The 17,789-nt window shown below is 44.9% G+C and overlaps 1 protein-coding gene across 16 annotated transcripts in view; it reads left to right on the top strand.

Moving 5' to 3' along the window:
- Positions 1–17,789, top strand: part of GRAMD1B (GRAM domain containing 1B) — a 253,091-nt gene that overhangs the window by 141,014 nt on the left and 94,288 nt on the right. The window contains exons 1-2 of one of the 16 annotated variants that reach the window (XM_019628343.1): positions 8,239–8,544; positions 8,911–9,054. The exons of 12 other annotated variants lie outside the window; for them this stretch is intronic. In XM_019628343.1, coding sequence (XP_019483888.1) covers positions 9,032–9,054 — 23 coding nt within the window. In that variant the 5' untranslated portion in view covers positions 8,239–8,544; positions 8,911–9,031. Of the gene's footprint in view, positions 1–8,238; positions 9,055–17,789 lie in introns of those variants that run through there. 3 more of the 16 variants (XM_019628345.1, XM_019628342.1, XM_019628346.1) reach the window with 3 other exon arrangements.

Genomic DNA, 17,789 nt, shown 5'->3' with positions numbered 1-17,789 from the left:
GTCCTTCTGATTATCTGTGCCTCTCTTACAGAACTTACTACTTTAAACTTTGTTATAATTATTTAATCTAACTACTTAATGCCCACATCTTATTGTTCTTATTAGATTATAAGCTGCTGGCAATCAGGAAGGATATTGGACTTATTGTTGAAATATCACCGTGATTTGTCTGGGTCATGAACATATTAGGCACTCAATAAGGATGGTGATTATTGGATTTAACAGAACTATCACAAAATAAAATTACAAGAATATCCCTAACAAAATAGGAAAACAGTGGAAACATTGTTCAGGTAAAGGAACAAAAGTAGATCAGGAAGCAGTGGAATGGAACCTATGGTTCTTGCAGTGAGTTGTGGAGGCCTGTGGAACCTGGCTGGAAATCATCATCATAATAATTAAATGTAGTGGGCACTGGATGTTGTATCATGTGCTGTGCATTGACTCCTAACAACCTCCTGGGCTGTTGTCCTTGTCACCTTTTTTAAGATGGGAGCCGAGGCTTAGAAAAATGAAGTGACTTGCTCAAGGTCGCACAGCTGTTAAGTATGGATTTGAACTCGAGTCTAATTCCAGAATGCACCTCCGGGACGGGTGTCAGGCCGTGTTAACAATGCAGTATTTCTAGGCTTGTCATATCAGCAAGCAGTTTCTCTGCCAACAAGAGTTTCCTTATGTCCTTGGCCAGGAGACTTTCACCGTGAAAAGGAGTTAACATTAGTTCATCTGTTTGTTAATGGTAATCCTCCTGTGTAACTCCGTGGAGAAAGGAGAACTTTCCACTTGGTGGGAGAAGAACAAGAGGCAGCTTGCTGTGGGGTATGGGCACCCCCTCACTGAGAGAACCTGGGTGTATAAGCACCCTCCTGGGTCCCTGACACCATCACTCACCCTGATTTTCTCCTGAGAATAAACCAGGAGGAGCAGTGGGGGGTAATTAGAAATCTGCTTTGTTTCTTCCATCTGGCAGGAGAGATGTTTTCTTTTGTTCTGCCTGTAATTAGAATGAGTGAAATGAGGCCGTGTTCCACTCTCCTTGTTGGTGGGGTTTCCCTGAGTTGTGTGTACCTTTCCAGACAGGAGAGCTTTTACCTCCAAGAGGCTGCCCTTCTGTCTTGCAGCAGAAAGAGTTGTGACCCAGGACATACTCATGAAGGAGACAGACAAATAAACCAGCACTGAGTCAGGCATGGAGTGTTCAGGAAACCTGGCGTGATTTTGGAGATGAAGGGGAAGGTAGAATAGAGAGAGGGTGTCCTCTTTGGGATTTCCATTGCCAGACAGAGCAGGGCCAAGGAAACTCTTGTCTCCTTTTATGAAGTCAGAAAGTCTCCCTGGAGAAGGGATGTCCAGAGTTCCTTCAACAAGGAAAGAGATAGCTTAGCTGGCTTCTGTGCTGAGGTGAGCAAGGGAGGTAATTCCACCCTGGCCTAACAAGGAGGGAGATTTCTAGGCAGGAATGAGGTGAGGGGCCTCGTGGAACCTAGACATAGGGCTGTACCTTTGAGCTTTTCCTCTTTTTCCCAACTCCCATCCCATTTCTGGGCTAGGAGCAGCTACTAGTAGGTGGGCCCCAGTTTCTTCCTCTGCGAAATGTGGTTTCGTAAGACCTTACGGGGTTGTTGTGAGAAGCACATGATCTAATGGATGGGAGAACACTTTCAACTCTAGAGTGGCTAAACACCCATCTGTGGAAACCCCTGGCGCCTCCATGCTGTGTTGGTGAAGCACCTGGGGGGCAGGATGAAACCTGCTGGAGCCTGGCTTTGACACCTTGTCCGTCCTGTTGGTTGCCTGAAGGCACTTTCTGGATTAGCAGATTATGAAGGAGGAATGAGGAAGAATGGGAGAGGTAAATCTGTCCATTCTTTTTTTTCCCCCCAGCACCCTAAGTAAATCTCTGGGGTCATAGAGGCAGAAGGAAGCGTTCTTGAAATAAATGGAATCCCGCTTGCTTTCCACACCAGCCTCTCAACTTCTGCTGCTTTGGGGACTGTGATGCCCCTCCCCTCCCTTCCCCTCCCCTCCTCTCGCAGCAGAGGACCAGTGGGGCTGGAGGGCAGGGGTGTGTGCTGGTCCCTATGGTAGGAGGGGAGGGGCTGGCTTGGGAGGCTCCTAGCTGGGAGTTGACACAGAAGAACAGACCAGAAGGCAAGACCAATGCCTGCATCCCACACTGTCACCCCAGAGCCAGTGACTAATAGTGGCAGAGGGTGGGGAGAGGAGAGTGTTGAGGGGGGTCACAGGGGACAGGGAAGTGGCGAGGAGCACCTGATCGGGAGCAGCTCTGGCCATCTGCCGTCCCCTCACACAGGCTCTATTGACTGCAGTTGGGAATTTGGAAGAGGATTCTGGCGGAAGGAGGACGAGGAGGCTTGTTGTTGAAATGGAGTGTTTAGGAGGCTGCTCCCTCCCCCGCTGCTCCCTCCAGCTTCCTGACCTCCAAAATGATCCTTAAATATAACACTCTCAGCGCCTGACGACTCCCCTGCCTGAGCTTGGAGCTTTGATTCCCTAACGTGTGACTGCAGCACTGCTCTGGCCCAGTTTGCCAGCTCCTGGAGGCCTGCAGCTCTGCCCGGTACTGCGGCTCTGCTCTCCTGGAAGGGGCCGAGGGAGAGAGAGCAGCCCGGGATCCAAGAACTGGAGATAGAAGGAGAGACTCAGGGATCATGTCGTCTGTCTGTTTTCTGGCCCAGATGTGCTGCCGGTGACTTCCCAAGGTCATGAGGAGGCTTGAGCTTCTGGTGATGGAAAGAGCCACCGATAGGGAGGTGGGAGTCAGGAGGGCTGAATTGTCCTCTGGGTTCACAGCGCCCAGGACTCCCTTGGCCAGGGCCTTGTGTGTCTGCTTCCGAGGTGACTAGCAGCTTGTTCTGGTTGAAAGACCTCTCTCGCCATTCTAGTCCCTACTTTTATGGATGAGGCAAGAAACAGCAGCCATGTGTTCGCTGGATTAGAAAAGGAACAGCACCGAGGGTGGGTGAGACCTTTAGGCTTGTAGGAGGCCAAAAGGAAGGAAAAGCTGTTAAAATCAAAAAGGAACTTTCCCTATCCTTCGTTGCAGACCCAGTGAAGTTTGGAAGAAACCGTTGTAACAAAAGGCTTGGAGCCATACACACCAAACTTATGTTAATCAAACCTTGTAAACACAAACTTTTGAATAACCGTGAGCCTGGGAAGGCCAATTTTTTTGAACCTAGATATTTGAAAACGCAGATAACACAGAATATCCTCATAGTCGAGCTCCCCGCCCCCCGTCCTGCCCTCTCATCAAGTCTGCTCACAAAAACCCAAAAAAGACTGATGGCAGGTATTTCCTAATTACTGTGTTTATTTTAAAATTGTTTCTGCTAAATACTGAATAAACACAAAGATTATATGTAAAACATTAAGTGTGCGTAAAGTATACGGAAAGAAGAAACAACAAACACTATGTACTTCTTACCTATCTTGCTGACCCCGTTGTCTCCCCATCCTTCAAAGATGACCACCGTTTTGGACGTTGAATTTGTTATTCCCTTGACTTTTTTATTTTATGGATACAGAATACAGTAGCTCCCCCTTACCCACTGGGGGTATGTCTAACACCCCCCCAGTGGATGCCTGAAATGGCGAATAGTACTGAAACCTAAGTATACGAAGCTTTTTCCTATATTTTTCCATATATTTTCATTTTATTGCTTCATGTTGGCATATCCAAATTGCCAGTATCATTACTCTTGTGCTTTGGGGCCATTATTAAGTAAAATGAGCGTTGCTTGAACACAAGCACTGCAATACCGTGATAATCGATCTGATACTAAGTGACCAAGGGGTGGGTAGCATATACAGTGTGGATATGCTGGACAAAGGGATGGTTCATGTCCTGGGTGGGTTGGAGTGGAGCAGAATGGTGTGAGATTTCATCAAGCTACTCAGAATGGCATGCAATTTAAAACTTAATGAGTTGTTTATTTCTGGAATTTTCCTTTTAAAAGTATTTTTGGACCACAGTTGACCCAGGGTAACTGAAACCACAGAAAGCAAAACTGAGGATGGGTTGGTGGGGAGGGGGTGGCTACTGTAGCTATCTCTATAGATACTGAATATCTGACTATTCTGTATCTATATGGATATAAAATTATCCTTTTATAAGTGTTTGTTCTGTAACTATATATACATGGAATCATACTGTATGCAATCTTCATTGCTTTGCAATCAGTGGGAAAGAAACTGTTAGGTGTTAGGGGATGCGTTTCTTAAATTTTACTACATGATATAAAATAGTTTGCTTAGGTAGTTGAACCAGTATACATTTCCACTCGCTCCTTTCCAACCTTGATATTTTAAGATATTCATTTTTGTCAAGTAGATGGGTATGAGATAGCATCTCACTGGAGTTTAAATTTGCATTTTCCAGAGTACTAATGAGGTTAAGCATCTTTTTATATATTTATTGATCATTTTCTCTTCTGAAAGTGCTTATTTAAATCATTTGTCTATTTTTCTAATTTTCTTCCTTTTTCTTATTGATTTGTAGAATTTTTTTTAATAAGTTCTCTAAACAATTCCTTTTTCAGTTACATATGTTACAAATATCTCTCCCAGAAAAGCTTTGTCTTTTCTCTCTCTTGATGATCAGTTGTGATGATCAGATATTCTTAATTTTTCTATGGTTGAATTGCTCAGTCTTCTCCTTCTGGACATTGTTTGTTGTGAATTGTTTGGTAGATTATCAGGCAATGATCTGTGTGAGGATTAGTTTGTAATTATGATTCATCAGGGGAGATTGTTTTTTCTCCTTCATTCACTGCCAAGATTTAAGACAGGCGGTTTTCCTTTTAGTTCCTCAGCAGCACTTGTTTCTTTTAAGTTCATTCTTAGGGTGTCAGTATAGCCAGCAGGGCCTACTTTATGAGGAGGTCTCCTCTTACACCCCTCACAGTAGTGGGCTTTTGGCATTGTCCCTTGCCCACTGTGTTCTGTGAGGCCATGAAAACCAAAGCCCACAGGTTCTGCAAATACCCTTTCTAGAAAACGTATCCACAAGACTTTTCCTTAATTTTCTGCGTTTCTGCCCTCAGTACATTTGTGGCCTCTAAATATTCCTTATTTAGATATTTTGATAGCTTATCAACCATTTTAAAATAATTTCTTTTGTTTTCTTTTCTAAATATTTTATTTTATCCAGGATTTCTAGTTGCTTTTTAGCAGGAAGGTCCATCAGGATGTCTAGTCTTGCCATATCGCCAGAAATGGAGATCTTCAGAATTTAGTTTTTTTCTAAAAAAATTCTTGCCATTCAATATGAATCTCAAGGAGCAGCCAGATTGCTGAATCAAGAGAATTGAATGCACCTGGCTGATCCTTAATCTGTATCCAGCCCCAGAGTAATCTTACTATGTCAGTGTTGACAATTTACCCAGCAGAGTATTTTTCAAACCATACAAAACAGACTGCTGTCTATGAGAAGATAAAAGAGGGACAATACGTTAAATGAAGAATGGTTTTCTTTTTAAGATTTTTATTGGGGAAGTGGGGTATGGGAACAGCATTGGGGAATTGGGAGAAGGGGAACACATACGTTGCTATCCTTTTTGTTCTTCAGTCTAGTTGTGGAGGACGTTGCTTCACTGGCCCAAGTTGGCACCATCATTGAGCTCTTCCCAGGCGAGGCAGATCAGTCGCCGGCTTCTGGACGGTGGCTGCTGGCTACACACAGTAGCCCAGGCTAGCAGCAACCCACTGCAGCAAGGGCTGCAGCTGGCGACTCACAGCAGCCCAGCTCCAGGTTGAGCTGTTGTTCAGCATCTTAGCTGTGGAGGGCAGTGTCACTGGCCCTCATGTGGGATCCGAACCGGGGCCCTCTGGTGTCCCAAGCCAGCTCTTAACCAACGCGCCACTCGGCCGGCCCATGAAGAATGTTTCTTCATTTTGCTTGGTCTTAACTTTAATTCAGGGAAAGACAGTGATCTCATGCCTCTCTAAAGTCATGTTTGGATCATATTTTGAGATTTTTCTTTGTGATCCACAAAAATGGAGCTCTGTGAAAAGCTCTGGATTCAGAAACAAGAAAGAGCCAAGGGGAATTTGTCTCCCCTTGGAGTAGATAATTGTCTCCCATCCAACCAGGTTCTTCTTTTTCCTCCCCTTTTTGTGTTCCTCATATCATATACACACACTGACACTTAACTTAAGCCAGCTAACTCATCAGTAATGGAAGAAGAAGCTAGCTTGATTTAGTCTCTTTTTTACCTGTTGCCTGGATTCTTTTTGTCCTGGGAGCATGTGAGCCCTTATAAATCAGCTTGTCTGGTAGAGGACAGTTTTTTTGTAAGCATGCATAGTGATTAAGAGACGGGGTTTTGGAGTTGGACATGCCTGCATTCAAATCCCAAGTTTACAGCTTGCTGGTGTTAGGCATTAGGCAAATCAAGGCACTACACTCTAGTTTTCAGCTGCATTACCTGTCAAATAATGATAGTTACTACTTCATAATGCCATGTTTCCCCGAAAAGAAGACCGGGTCTCGTATTAATTTTTGCTCCAAAAATCTACATTTATTCATGTACAAAAATCTACATTTATTCAAACAGTCATATCTGACTGACGATCTTAACCGGGGCTTATGTTTGGGGTAGAGCTATTATGAGCATCCTGAGAAATCATGCTAGGGCTTATTTTCCATTTAGGTCTTATTTTCAGGGAAATATGGTAATAAGGAGGTGTGGATTCAATGAGATAATGCATGTACAATGCTTAGTATGATGCCTGACATAATAAGCCCTCAATAAATCCGTTCTTATAGATGAAAACGAGGGTTAATTTTTTTAACAGGTAAAGAGGAAACACTAAAGAATTTTAACATTCATAATACTGTGTTTCTAATGTAATACTTGAAAAGCTTTGATCCAGGTTTTATGTGTTAACCTGAGATCAGAGCAGTTGGGGGACAGGGTGAAAATATTCTCATAAATATACTCTAAGTGACATTTGTCTAGGGGCTGGATCACATCACCTGGGAGGCTGGTTGAATAGATTATCTAGGTCATAAAGGAGAACTTTATGCACTTCTGGAATCTGTTGCATCCTTGCAATCTATACGTGTGCTGAAAGCATGGCCCGAGTACAGGCTCAAGGAGCTTTAAAAACATAACTACCAATGTATTCAGAAGCCTTGAAAGTATTTCAGTGTTTTCTAGCATGGGTGCTGTGGATGGAGGGATTTCCACAGCCCGGAGCTGCTTTGGGGATACATCTCTGAAAGCACAGGATACCTTAAAGAGTACTTCTGCGGGACCATCTGGACACTGGAGAGAGACTGCAGTGTTTTAATTAGGTTTGAATAAGGTCACTTCAACTAAACACTTCTTTAGAGTACCCCTCCTCTATGCAAGCCCTCCTGGTCAGCGGGAGATGGAGCTGAACAAGAGACACAGCCCCTGCCTTCATGGAGTTTACCATCTAAAAAGAGGAAGGCAGGTAATAAACAAGGAATTACAAGTACAATGAGTGTTACCAACAGGGGATCTGCACTCCAGTTTTTCTTCAGAGTATCGCTTTGGAGGGCCAAGTATAGATGCCGTGCATACAAACACATATGGATTTCTGTAGATAGCTTTGAGGCAAGTTACAGGACACAGGCTCATTATGGTTCAGTTGAAGGTTGCTATTTCATAATTAATCTCCTCTTTGTTCCGTCTCACCCATCAGCATTACTGACCCAGATAGTCAGTAATCTAGGGGAGGACAGACAAAAGCAATCACATAGCCAGGGAAGTTGCTGGGGGCTGGAACTCCTTCCTGGGCCCCAAACTGGAGGATTTTTAAGAGGAGCCTTTTCCCTCTTTCCCATGAATTGTATGCCTGAGTTGAAGTTGAAAACTCTTGTTTCTCCTCAATTGATGCTGTGCCTGGTCTGCATCTTCTTGGAGCCTTGTACTGGTGATAAATGTTTAGATCCCACACCAGGCCTTTGTGGCCACCTTAAAAGAATCCCTGGCCTCAGGTGACTGGGTGCACCACCAGAAGTTGCTGCCTCATCACTTGTCCCAGAAGTCAGCGGCAAGGCAATTTCCCCTGCAGGGGAAGAGAGCCCTGTGTTGAGTGCAGCGAACAGCTCAGACCTCGGCGGTGGCGCGAGCCCCGCCTTGCCGGGAAAGGGTGAGCATTCTATTTAAGGTGGTCTCCTGCGGCTCGCCTGCCTTTTGACTCTTAGGCATGCACCACTTAGCCTTTCCGGTCTGCTCAGCTTGGGATCCCCTAGGTTGGCAGAGGGCCTGGGACAAGGCTCCCCTTCCCTCAGGGGTGGGGCATTTTAACCCCTTGGTGGATACCCATGGAAATGCTAATCTTCAGACGTTTATGCCCCTCACCTCTGCCTCTCCAGAACCGCATTGCATTGCTCACCCACTCTCTCTCCCTGACTTTCTGTCCTATCCTGGGACAAAACATGTGCTGTGTCTTTAAATGGGCGGAAGTGGCTGGCAGTGCTTTGCTTGGGTACTGCATTGATGAGGAGATTACATGGAGCTGCGGGAGCTGCCGCCTGGGGCAAGAGAGGTGCACCTTCTGCTAGGTTTTTGCTCTCCCCCTGGGTTACTCTTGGGTTCGCTGAGCCCGCATGAGGTGAGGGTGGGTGGGTGGCCGGCCAGCCTGCCTGTTGACAGTAACTCCAGGGCTGTTTTGCAGCCTTGCCAGCATTACCCATCCTCATCAGAATCTGGCAGTGGCAGCAGCAGCTCGGGCAGGCAGCTCCAGCCCCCGGCTGGATTTGCAGAAGCTGTCCTTGGCCTCCAAACCCAGCTTTCCGCTGGGAAAGGGGGAAGAAGGGAAAGCAGCAGCAGCAGCAGCAGCAGCAGCAGCAGTTCTTCTGGCTTGTGCTTTCTCTATCTCTCTCTTTCTCTTTTCTTTCTTTCTGTGTTCAAGTCACATTACATGGGATTCTGTTCTTTTGGGACTTCGTCATCATTTCAAATATGTCCTGGGACCTCCAGAGCTGTAACAGGGATGCTAAGGACATGGTCAGTGGATTATCGTGACTGTACTAATGAAAGGATTCAAGCTCTCCTGGTAAGTAGAGGAGGGATAAGGCACCTTCCTCCTCCGTTGTCTTTCTTCAACTCTGTGTTTCCCCCCCGCACCTCAACATCCTCGAGAGAGTCTCCTTCAGACAAGACCGGCTCCCTAGATGGGTATCAAGGGGTTAAGATGGGTGCCACACACTCCACAAAGTTGGATTACCTTCCAGCTCCCTCCAGGTTCTGTACAGCTGCATGCCTTGCTGCCAGCATCTTCCTGGGGTTTGTGGAAGTTGAGGGGCTGTGGAGACAGTCAACTGCAACTGAAAAAATTCTCTAACTTTGAGGGGGCGAGGGGTGGTGCCCACTGAGGTAACTTGATAAAGAAAGATCCCTTTCCTGAGGTCCTGTGTGTCCGCACTAGGCCAGTGGGTGGTGCATTCTTAGTCTCCCTACACTAATGGAGGGGCCTTTCTCACTCAGCTCCTTAGGGTATCTTGACCCCTGTAACCAGTCTCTGACCTCTTAGAGGCTTCTCTCTGAGGAGAGAGTCTTGACGGGCCAGGCTCCAACCTCTGGCATACATGGTGTCCAAAGGTGAGTGGACCACCCCCACTCGCACGCCCACCCCACGCACACACCTTGGAGCTTCAGGTTGGCATAGTAAAGCCGCCCGGTTTGCGGTGTTGGGTAGCTGTACTGTAGCCGCAGAAGTAGTCTCCTTTAAGTCAGATAGGGGGGTGAATTGGCTTTTTCTCTCCTTGAGAAATGAGATTTTGCTTGGAAAACTTTGTCATACCAGACATGTGGCACTCCCTGCAGGCCAGCTTGCGCAGCTCGGAGAAGAAAGGCTTCTGGGGCTGGGAACGGAGCTGTCTCGCCTTGAAGGTGGGAGAGGGTGGGAGGAGGAGAAGGGGCTTGGGAGAGCTCCCTGCATGGATGCATCCTTCCTTTCTTGAAGCCAACAGTCCAAGGTAGGGTAGCGGTAGGGCCACCTCTGGATGGGAGCTTGATTTTCCGAGTCGGGGGTAGGTATTGAACAATTGAACGCATGGAGGCCCAGCCTGGCTCTAGGCCACATCTGGCTTTCCAGAAACCCTGCCCTAGGTTAAACCCGGATAGAAGTAGTCTCGGTCCACCAGCCCTCCTCCTTTAGGCGGGAGGCTCCTTTAATGGATCTTGAAAAGGTACTTTGCAGAAGGGAATGGGAGGAGCTTAAAATAAGCTTTTTTAAAAGCTTTGCTCTTAAAACCTGTGAGGTCCCAAGTAGTGGTGAGCGTCAGTGACTACCCAGCCTGTAGTTTCTTCTCAGGATTTGCTCTCTCTCCTTCTTGTGCTGAAGGCCCTCCTCTGAGTTTGAGAAAGTGTGGTACAGGTACTGCAGTGCCATCCTTGTCCTTGCTTTCTTGTTCCTGAGTTGGGAGCCATTTGCAGTCTGCTGTCACTGGGATTGCCAGGCCCAGTCAGCATCCGAGCTGCACCTTTAATCCTCAGCAAAGCAGAGCTGGGCCTGTGACTTGGCTGAGGCCTCCAAGGAGAGCCCAGATGCTGCTTGGAGAGCCGCTGGGCTCCTCATCAGAAGTTACCCAGCATCCCTCCATGCCCCTGCTGTCGGCACAGCTAGGTTGGGACTGAGGGGTACTTGGCTGTCATTCAGGATGAGACATCACTTTAACACAGAATGCTTCTCTGCTCAGCTCCGGCTGGTCCCTCAGGGTCATGCAGAGATGTTTGCCCTTAAAAATCTGTCTTGAGTATCTCTTGATGCATTTCAACGGAAGGGTGGTGTTAAGTTGGGAACTGTAATTGTTGGTAACCTTATCCTTTTCTGGCAAATAGAATGTTACAAGGATGGGGAAATTCTGTAATTTATGGCTGCCTGGATGCTGTTAGATCCTGTGATCTGCCTTGTAGTTGTGTTGTAGATGTTTGGGCTTGAAATCCTGTGTCAGGGTACTCTCTACTCTCCCAACAGAGTGACTTAGTAGAAACAAGATAACCAAACATATGGGCAGCCTTGTTCTGGATGACAACACTGTCTGTATATGGAAGAGGATGAAACTAACCAACTTTTTAATGTTTGAATTATTTCTAGAAACATTTCCAGATGTTTCTAATGTTAATGTTAAACATTACGGTGTTAGTGATATAAAAAAATGATAATACTGATAACAACCATTGTAATGGCAACTAACATTTATCGAGTGCTTACCAAGTGCCAGTCGCCACATTGAGCACCTTATATGTGTTAAGTCACATAGTGCCTACAACATTATGATTAAGATGCCCATTTTACAGAGTGAGGAATCTGAGTCCTAGAGAGGTTAAGGTACCTGCTTGCGGGCATACAGGTAGAAATCGGGCTTGGGTTTACAGGTAACGTTCCCAAGGGATTCACCTGTCTTTGGTTGCTCTTTTATAGGCACTTTCCTCTCTTTGTAACACCATACTGTAGAGTCACCGTTTTCCTGCCTTGCTGTTGCTTTGCCTTATATTTATTAGGTTGTCGGAAAAGTCACGATGCATTTTTGCAATGAAAAACATAGAAAAAATAAGTCATGACTTTCCTGACAACCCAATATTTGGTTAGTTAATTAGACTTACTTTAAAAGTGTATGGAAAAAGTGCATTGTCTCATTCAGTCCTTACTGTAATGTCATGAAGTGGCTATCTGCATGTGAGAGCTAGGGAAACTGAAGTACAGAGTGGGAAAGGGCTTAGCTAAATTCATGCAACTAATTAGTGAAAAGGCCAAGGTGCAAACTCTGGTTACTTGACTATTATTTCAGGTTTGCGACTACCACAGCAACAGCAAGGTCTGTCTGTGTTAGACCCACTTTCCAGAGAGCAGGGTCGATGTCTATACATTCGTTATTCATCCAACCCTTCATTTCTACAGATGTTGGCCCTGTAATTATTATTTTCACAGCCCTGTGCTTACCTATTGTGGGGGTTAAAAAAATGGAAAGGACATTGCCTCCGACTTCTAGGGACTGGTAGTCTCACAGGTAAAATGAGACCCAACCCTTACAGACACACACACACACACACACACACACACACACACACACACACACACACCCTCCCCCCCCTATAAATCAAGTCAGTAAATGCTTAGGGGCGGATACATGCAATGAACAACAAACACTCTGGAAATTCAGAGGAGACTAAAATTAATTTTAGCTGGGGCAGCAGAGAAGCTTTTTAGAGTAACTGGCACTTGAGGGGAGTTTGAAGGCTAGACCGGGTTAGGTGAGTGTACCGTACTAACAGCACACCTCATGGACTTGGGAAGTTCTCACAGGGGATGCTTTGGGAATGAAGCCGACTAAGATGTGCGTCTGTGATTGACAAGTGGCTGGATTGTGAAATAGAAACCCTCTCCCCAGTCCAGCCTCCCCTACATTAGGGCAGGGAATTTAGGCTCTCTCAAAGAAAATTCTGTGGTTCCGTCTCCTGATAGCTTGGTGAGCAAGGCACGGGCAGCAGGGGAGGAGACTGAGGGAGGAGATGGCACACGCAAACACATGGGGCTGTGCCAGAGCGGAGCTGTGGGACACGTGCAGTTTGGAAACCAAGTCACTTATTTAAAGAACCCTTCCCCAGTCCTCCCTAGCTTCTACATGCTAAACAGTTCTTGTATGTAATTGTGATGTGAAGACGTTCCTAATTCCTGTAGAGCTTCAGACCCTCAAATGCCAAGATCTCCAATTTCATGGGGCTGCTTCCTGTGCAGATTGTTTTGGCCCCCACAGGACTTGGCAGACTGTAGTGACATCTGTCTGGATTCTCTGTCCTCGTGTTCCTGGTCCTCACATCTGTTGGGGCTGGTGGTGCAACCTCCACAGAGCCTTGAGGCTGTGACAGACCTTCAGGAAAGTCAGTGTGCTGGCAGAATTTGACTCGGTGAAAAAATAGAGAGAGAGTATAGTTCTTGACACATATCAGAGGAAGCATTTCTGTGGCCAGGTCTTGGTCTACAGATGAGAGGAATTTAAAATGTCTCTTTGTGTTTGGGTGAGGGAGCAATCGTGCTCCTTTCACACTGTTCATCAGGAATATGAATGCTGTGTGAGACAACCTACTCATTTATGTTCTTATCAAGTAACGGACAGAAATTCATTTTTGCACTCCTCCATATTTCTTGGATAGTAATGGTCATCTATATTTTATTTGCTACTAAAGGTCAATTGTCCAATGTACTTTTTTTCCTTCAAATCTGTTAACTAATGGAGCGCTGTTCCTTTTTCAGCTCTGATTTAGATCTATGAAAAGTAGAAGTGGGTTAGGTTGCAGCAGGGAGAACTTAAATTAGACATAAGGAAAAAGTTTGGAATATCTGTCTCTGGAGTGTTAAAATCAAGACATATATTTATCTTTCGAGGTTCTTTCTGTGAAAAGTTTATTCTAGAGGAGGAAGCCCTGAATATGGCCTGTGCACACCTTCTTTAGAGCCAAGCTCCCAGCTATTCACATGTTTACCAGAAGGTGAGCTGCAGTAAAGGTTGGCTCTCTCAGTAGCTTGAGATTCTCTGGAGAGCCACCTCTGAATCTGAATCTTGTAACTACCTTTTGACATGCTGTGTGGCCTTGTGGGTGACTTCTGTTTGCTTTGGGTGGTAACTGTTTTGAAAGTGGGATTAAATAACAGTGCTGGGCAGATTAATTGGTCTCTCAGCTTCCTTTTCACTAATAGTTTAGAAAAAGGCCACAGTCCTCGTAGAACAGGTTGCTTGTGATGTGAACTGTTGGTGCACATCTTTAGCCAGCAGGAGACACTAAAATTAACTTTTATTTGAAAATATTAAGTATTTATTTACAAATACCCCCCAGCAAGCACACCCTCCTGCTAACAGTGTGAGATTTACTTTATTATTTGGTGGGATGGGAATTGGGAGTTTTCCCACAGCCTGGTAAATCCAGGGCACTGAGTGCTGGTCATCTAAGCATTTAAATCCCTTGAGTGATCAGGACAGCTCAGGGCAATGACTGAATCTTCTAACTGTACGGATTTCTTTTTTTTTTTTTTAGCTGAGCCATCCATCCTGCCACCTTTTGGCAGCTCAGCGGCAACTCAGCTTGGGTCGGGCATCGAACCGCTGTTGCTCAGAGCTCACACTCTTGAGCGAGCTCTTAACCAACTGAGCCACTCAGCCGGCCCAGTTGTATGGATTTCTTAAAAGGACAGGCTTTTCCCACCTGTCACCCAGGTTTCTACTTTGGGAAACTGCATCTTGCTTGAAATAAGCAGCAATAAACATCACTTGCTTTGCCTTTTGTCGTCATTATCACTGTTACTTGAAGAAGAAAAAGATTTACTCTATTGGAAGGTAAGCTTCTGGATGGCAGAGGTTTGTCCAGCCAATCAGGTCACGAGTACTTGAGGTTCTTTGCTGCTGGCTAGAAACCCTTCTTACTGGTCAGTATGAGACCTGTTGTCATTGAATTTTACAGTCGGGAGAGATGATTTAGGGTTTCTCATGATAGAACTTGGAGAAAAGAAGAATACTCCTGATCTCTTGATAAATTGTCAGGAAGGCTGGACATTTGTTTCCTAAATGATTTAAGGTGAAAGGATATGATAAACCAGATATTGCTAGATGTTTTTATGTTTACTTATCCTTAATGCTATTCTTTGGTTTATATTTGCAGAAAGATGTTGAATTAGACCAAATAGAATAGGTGATGCTATGGTAACAACCAGCGCCCCATACCCACCCACAAACTCAGTAGCTTAACTCACTGTAAGTTAGTCCATGACCACTCCAAGTCCCTCGTAGGTTCTGGAAAACTCTCCAGGGAAGTGCCCTCCATTAGTAGCTCAGTGACCCAGCCTGTAGAATCTCCTGGCACCTCCTCCACATTCACTACAGAGGGGTGGAGAACATAGCTTTTAAATGCTTCTTCTTGGGAGCAAATACAGGGTCATCGGCCTTTCAGCACATTGGCCAGATTAGTCATGTGTCCCTGCCTGACTGCAGGAGAGCTGGGAAATGTAGGCTTCTGAATGGCAGGAAGAGAGGACTGAAAATTCTGTTGCGCACCAGTAATGCCCACCATAGCTGGTTTTATGCAAGTGTGGGCATCGACTCACTCCCCTTTTTAAAACCTGACAGTGTTTTCTTACTGCCTGTGTAACAAAGGCCCTTATTTGCGATATCTTGGAGGGCCTTGTGTGATCTTAGACCAGAGGTCAGTATACCACAGCTGTGGGCCAAATTCAGCTTGCTGCCTGTTTTTGTACAGCTTGCAAGCTAAGAATGTTTTTGGTTTTTGTTTTTTTGGTTTTTTTACATTTTTAAGTGGTTGAAAAAAATCAAGAGAAGACTAATATTTCATGACATGTGAAAACTGTATGAAATTCAAATTTCAGTATCCATAAATAAAGTTTTATTGGAATGCAACCATGCTCATTTGTTTACACATTGTCTAGCTACTTTCATGCTGCAACGTCAGAGTTGAGTAGTTCAGACAGAGAGCTACGGCCCACAAAGCTAAACTATTTATTGTCTGATCCTTTACACAAAGTTTGTTGCCCCGTAGCTTATGTAGGTAAATACCTCTCAAGTTCAACAAAGTGATATGTTTTTAGTGGATACTTCCTAGCTAGCAGCCTTGTTCTAGTCACTGTAATAGTAATAGTGATGATAATAAAGATAATAATAGCTAATATTTACATAATAACTTACTATTGACATATATTTTAAATGGTTTCTGTATATTAACTCAGCAGTTTTTTTGAGCTATGTACTATTATGTAGGTTTTATAAATCAGTGAACTAAAGCACAGAGAGGTTAAGTAGTTGACCCAAGGTCACACAACCCAAAAGTGTTGGAGCTGGCAGTCTGATTCCAGAGTCCATGCTCTTAACCACTATCATGACAAAGCAACTGGAAGACAGGTCTTTGCCCATGAGAAGAGAGAAGACTAATGCCCATGAAAACTTAGAGGAATATCCTCAGGTAATTTACGAAGACAATGATATAAATTATAACTACCAAAGATGTGTAAAAAACAGAGATGGAGAGAGAGAACAATAAAGGGCAAAATAAATGGAAGAAGGGCTGAATGGAGGCGGTAGGATGTGGGTTGATTCTTAAAGGATGGAGGCCACTGAAATTTTAAGAGAGTTGAACAGTTCTCTCACGCAGGGAAGACGCAAGACTGGGTCACAGAACCCAGAATGAGGGCCTGGGGGAAGGGAGAGAGAGCTGAGCAGCCTTATCAGAACAGAGGGGTGTGTGTGGGTGCACGGGTGAGGAGTTTAAGTGGCAGGACAGGGCTTACCTCCAGCCGACCTCAAAAATGAGGCAGAGGCCTGCAGGCCTGCTGTACTCAGCCTTGAGATGCCCTCAGGCTCAAGATGACCAAAGAGCCTGGAGACGCCATTCACAATTCCCCAGGCAAGATACTCTGGGGCCGAGAATTAGAAAGAGTGCATAGTTTGGGGGCCTGTGTGAAGAGTAGGGTTAGAAATTATAATAACAATGTTCCTATAGTATTCTGTTTTGGTTTTTTTTAAGTCTCGTACAGACCTTCATGAAAGGCGCTATTTATCCCATTTTACAAAGTAAGGAAACTGAGTCTCTAAAGAGATTTAAGTAGCAGACCCAAGACCACATGGTAAGTGTCAGAACTGGGATAAAACTGAAGATGCCTAACGCTAAAGCCTATGCTCTTAACCTCTACACTGGACTCTTTGAGTTAGTGAGGAAAGAGTGTTTATTTGGTAGAAATCTGGAGCTTTAAACTTAACAATTTAGGAACGGTTTGCCAAGGAGGTGGGGCAGTCCTTCTGGCTGGTGGTGCTCGTTTTATCAGTTGATCATACAGTAGAATAATTTTTCCCAGTGCACTCACTCACCTCCATGGGGAGGCATGGTCCTAGTCATCGCTGATCTGCTGGCTGTCACTTCAGGGCTCGGTAAGGGTGTATTTAAATATATTTTTTTTAAATTGTGAAATGTATCGTGCATACAAAAGGAAGTAATAACGTATCTGTACAGCTTAAAGAAATACAGTTGACCCTTGAACATGGGTTTGAACTGTGCAGGTCCACTTATATGCGGATTGTGCTCAATAAATACTGTAAATGGATTTTCCTTATGATTTTCTTAACATTTCCTTTCTCTAGCTTTATTGTAGAAATACAGTATGTAATACATGTGGTTATTGACTGTTTATATTATTTATAAGCCTTCTGGTCAATAGTAGGCTATTGATAGTTAAGTTGGGGGTGTCAGAAGTTACATGTGGGGTTTTGACTGTGCAGAAGCCTGTATCCCTAACCCCTGTATTGTTCAAGAGTCAACTGTAATTGAACATTGTTCACCTTCCAATTAAGCATTAGAACATTACCTGAACCTTTTTAAAGCTGTTCAGTTGTTTCTTTTCTTTTGTTCGTTTCATAAGATTTATCAAAGGCTGGGAGGATAAGCACCCCCCAAATACAAATCTTGGGAACTGTACACAGACTGGGTTGCTGACTCTGGGTTGGGGACTGTCCCTCCAGGGAAGATAGGTGATGCTTCTCAGCACCTGTTTGTTCTAGCCAAAACGGCTGCTCTGTAATGTGGAGCTCCCTCCTGTTAGCTATGTGGGGGACCCCAAGGCACAGTGCAGAATGTTCTGCTGCTTTTGAGTTTTATAACTCTAGGCAAGTTGCTTATACTCTCCTCAATTTTCTTTTTTTTTTTTTTTTAAGATTTTATTGGGGAATTGGGGGAGGGGAACAGTGTTGGGGAATTGGGGAAGGGGAACAGCCAAGTTGTTGTCCTTCAATCTTA

The sequence above is a fragment of the Hipposideros armiger genome, unplaced genomic scaffold, assembly GCF_001890085.2.
Source record: "Hipposideros armiger isolate ML-2016 unplaced genomic scaffold, ASM189008v1 scaffold_781, whole genome shotgun sequence".
NCBI classification, from domain to species: Eukaryota; Metazoa; Chordata; class Mammalia; order Chiroptera; family Hipposideridae; genus Hipposideros; species Hipposideros armiger.
This window is presented reverse-complemented; position numbering and strand designations above follow the sequence as displayed.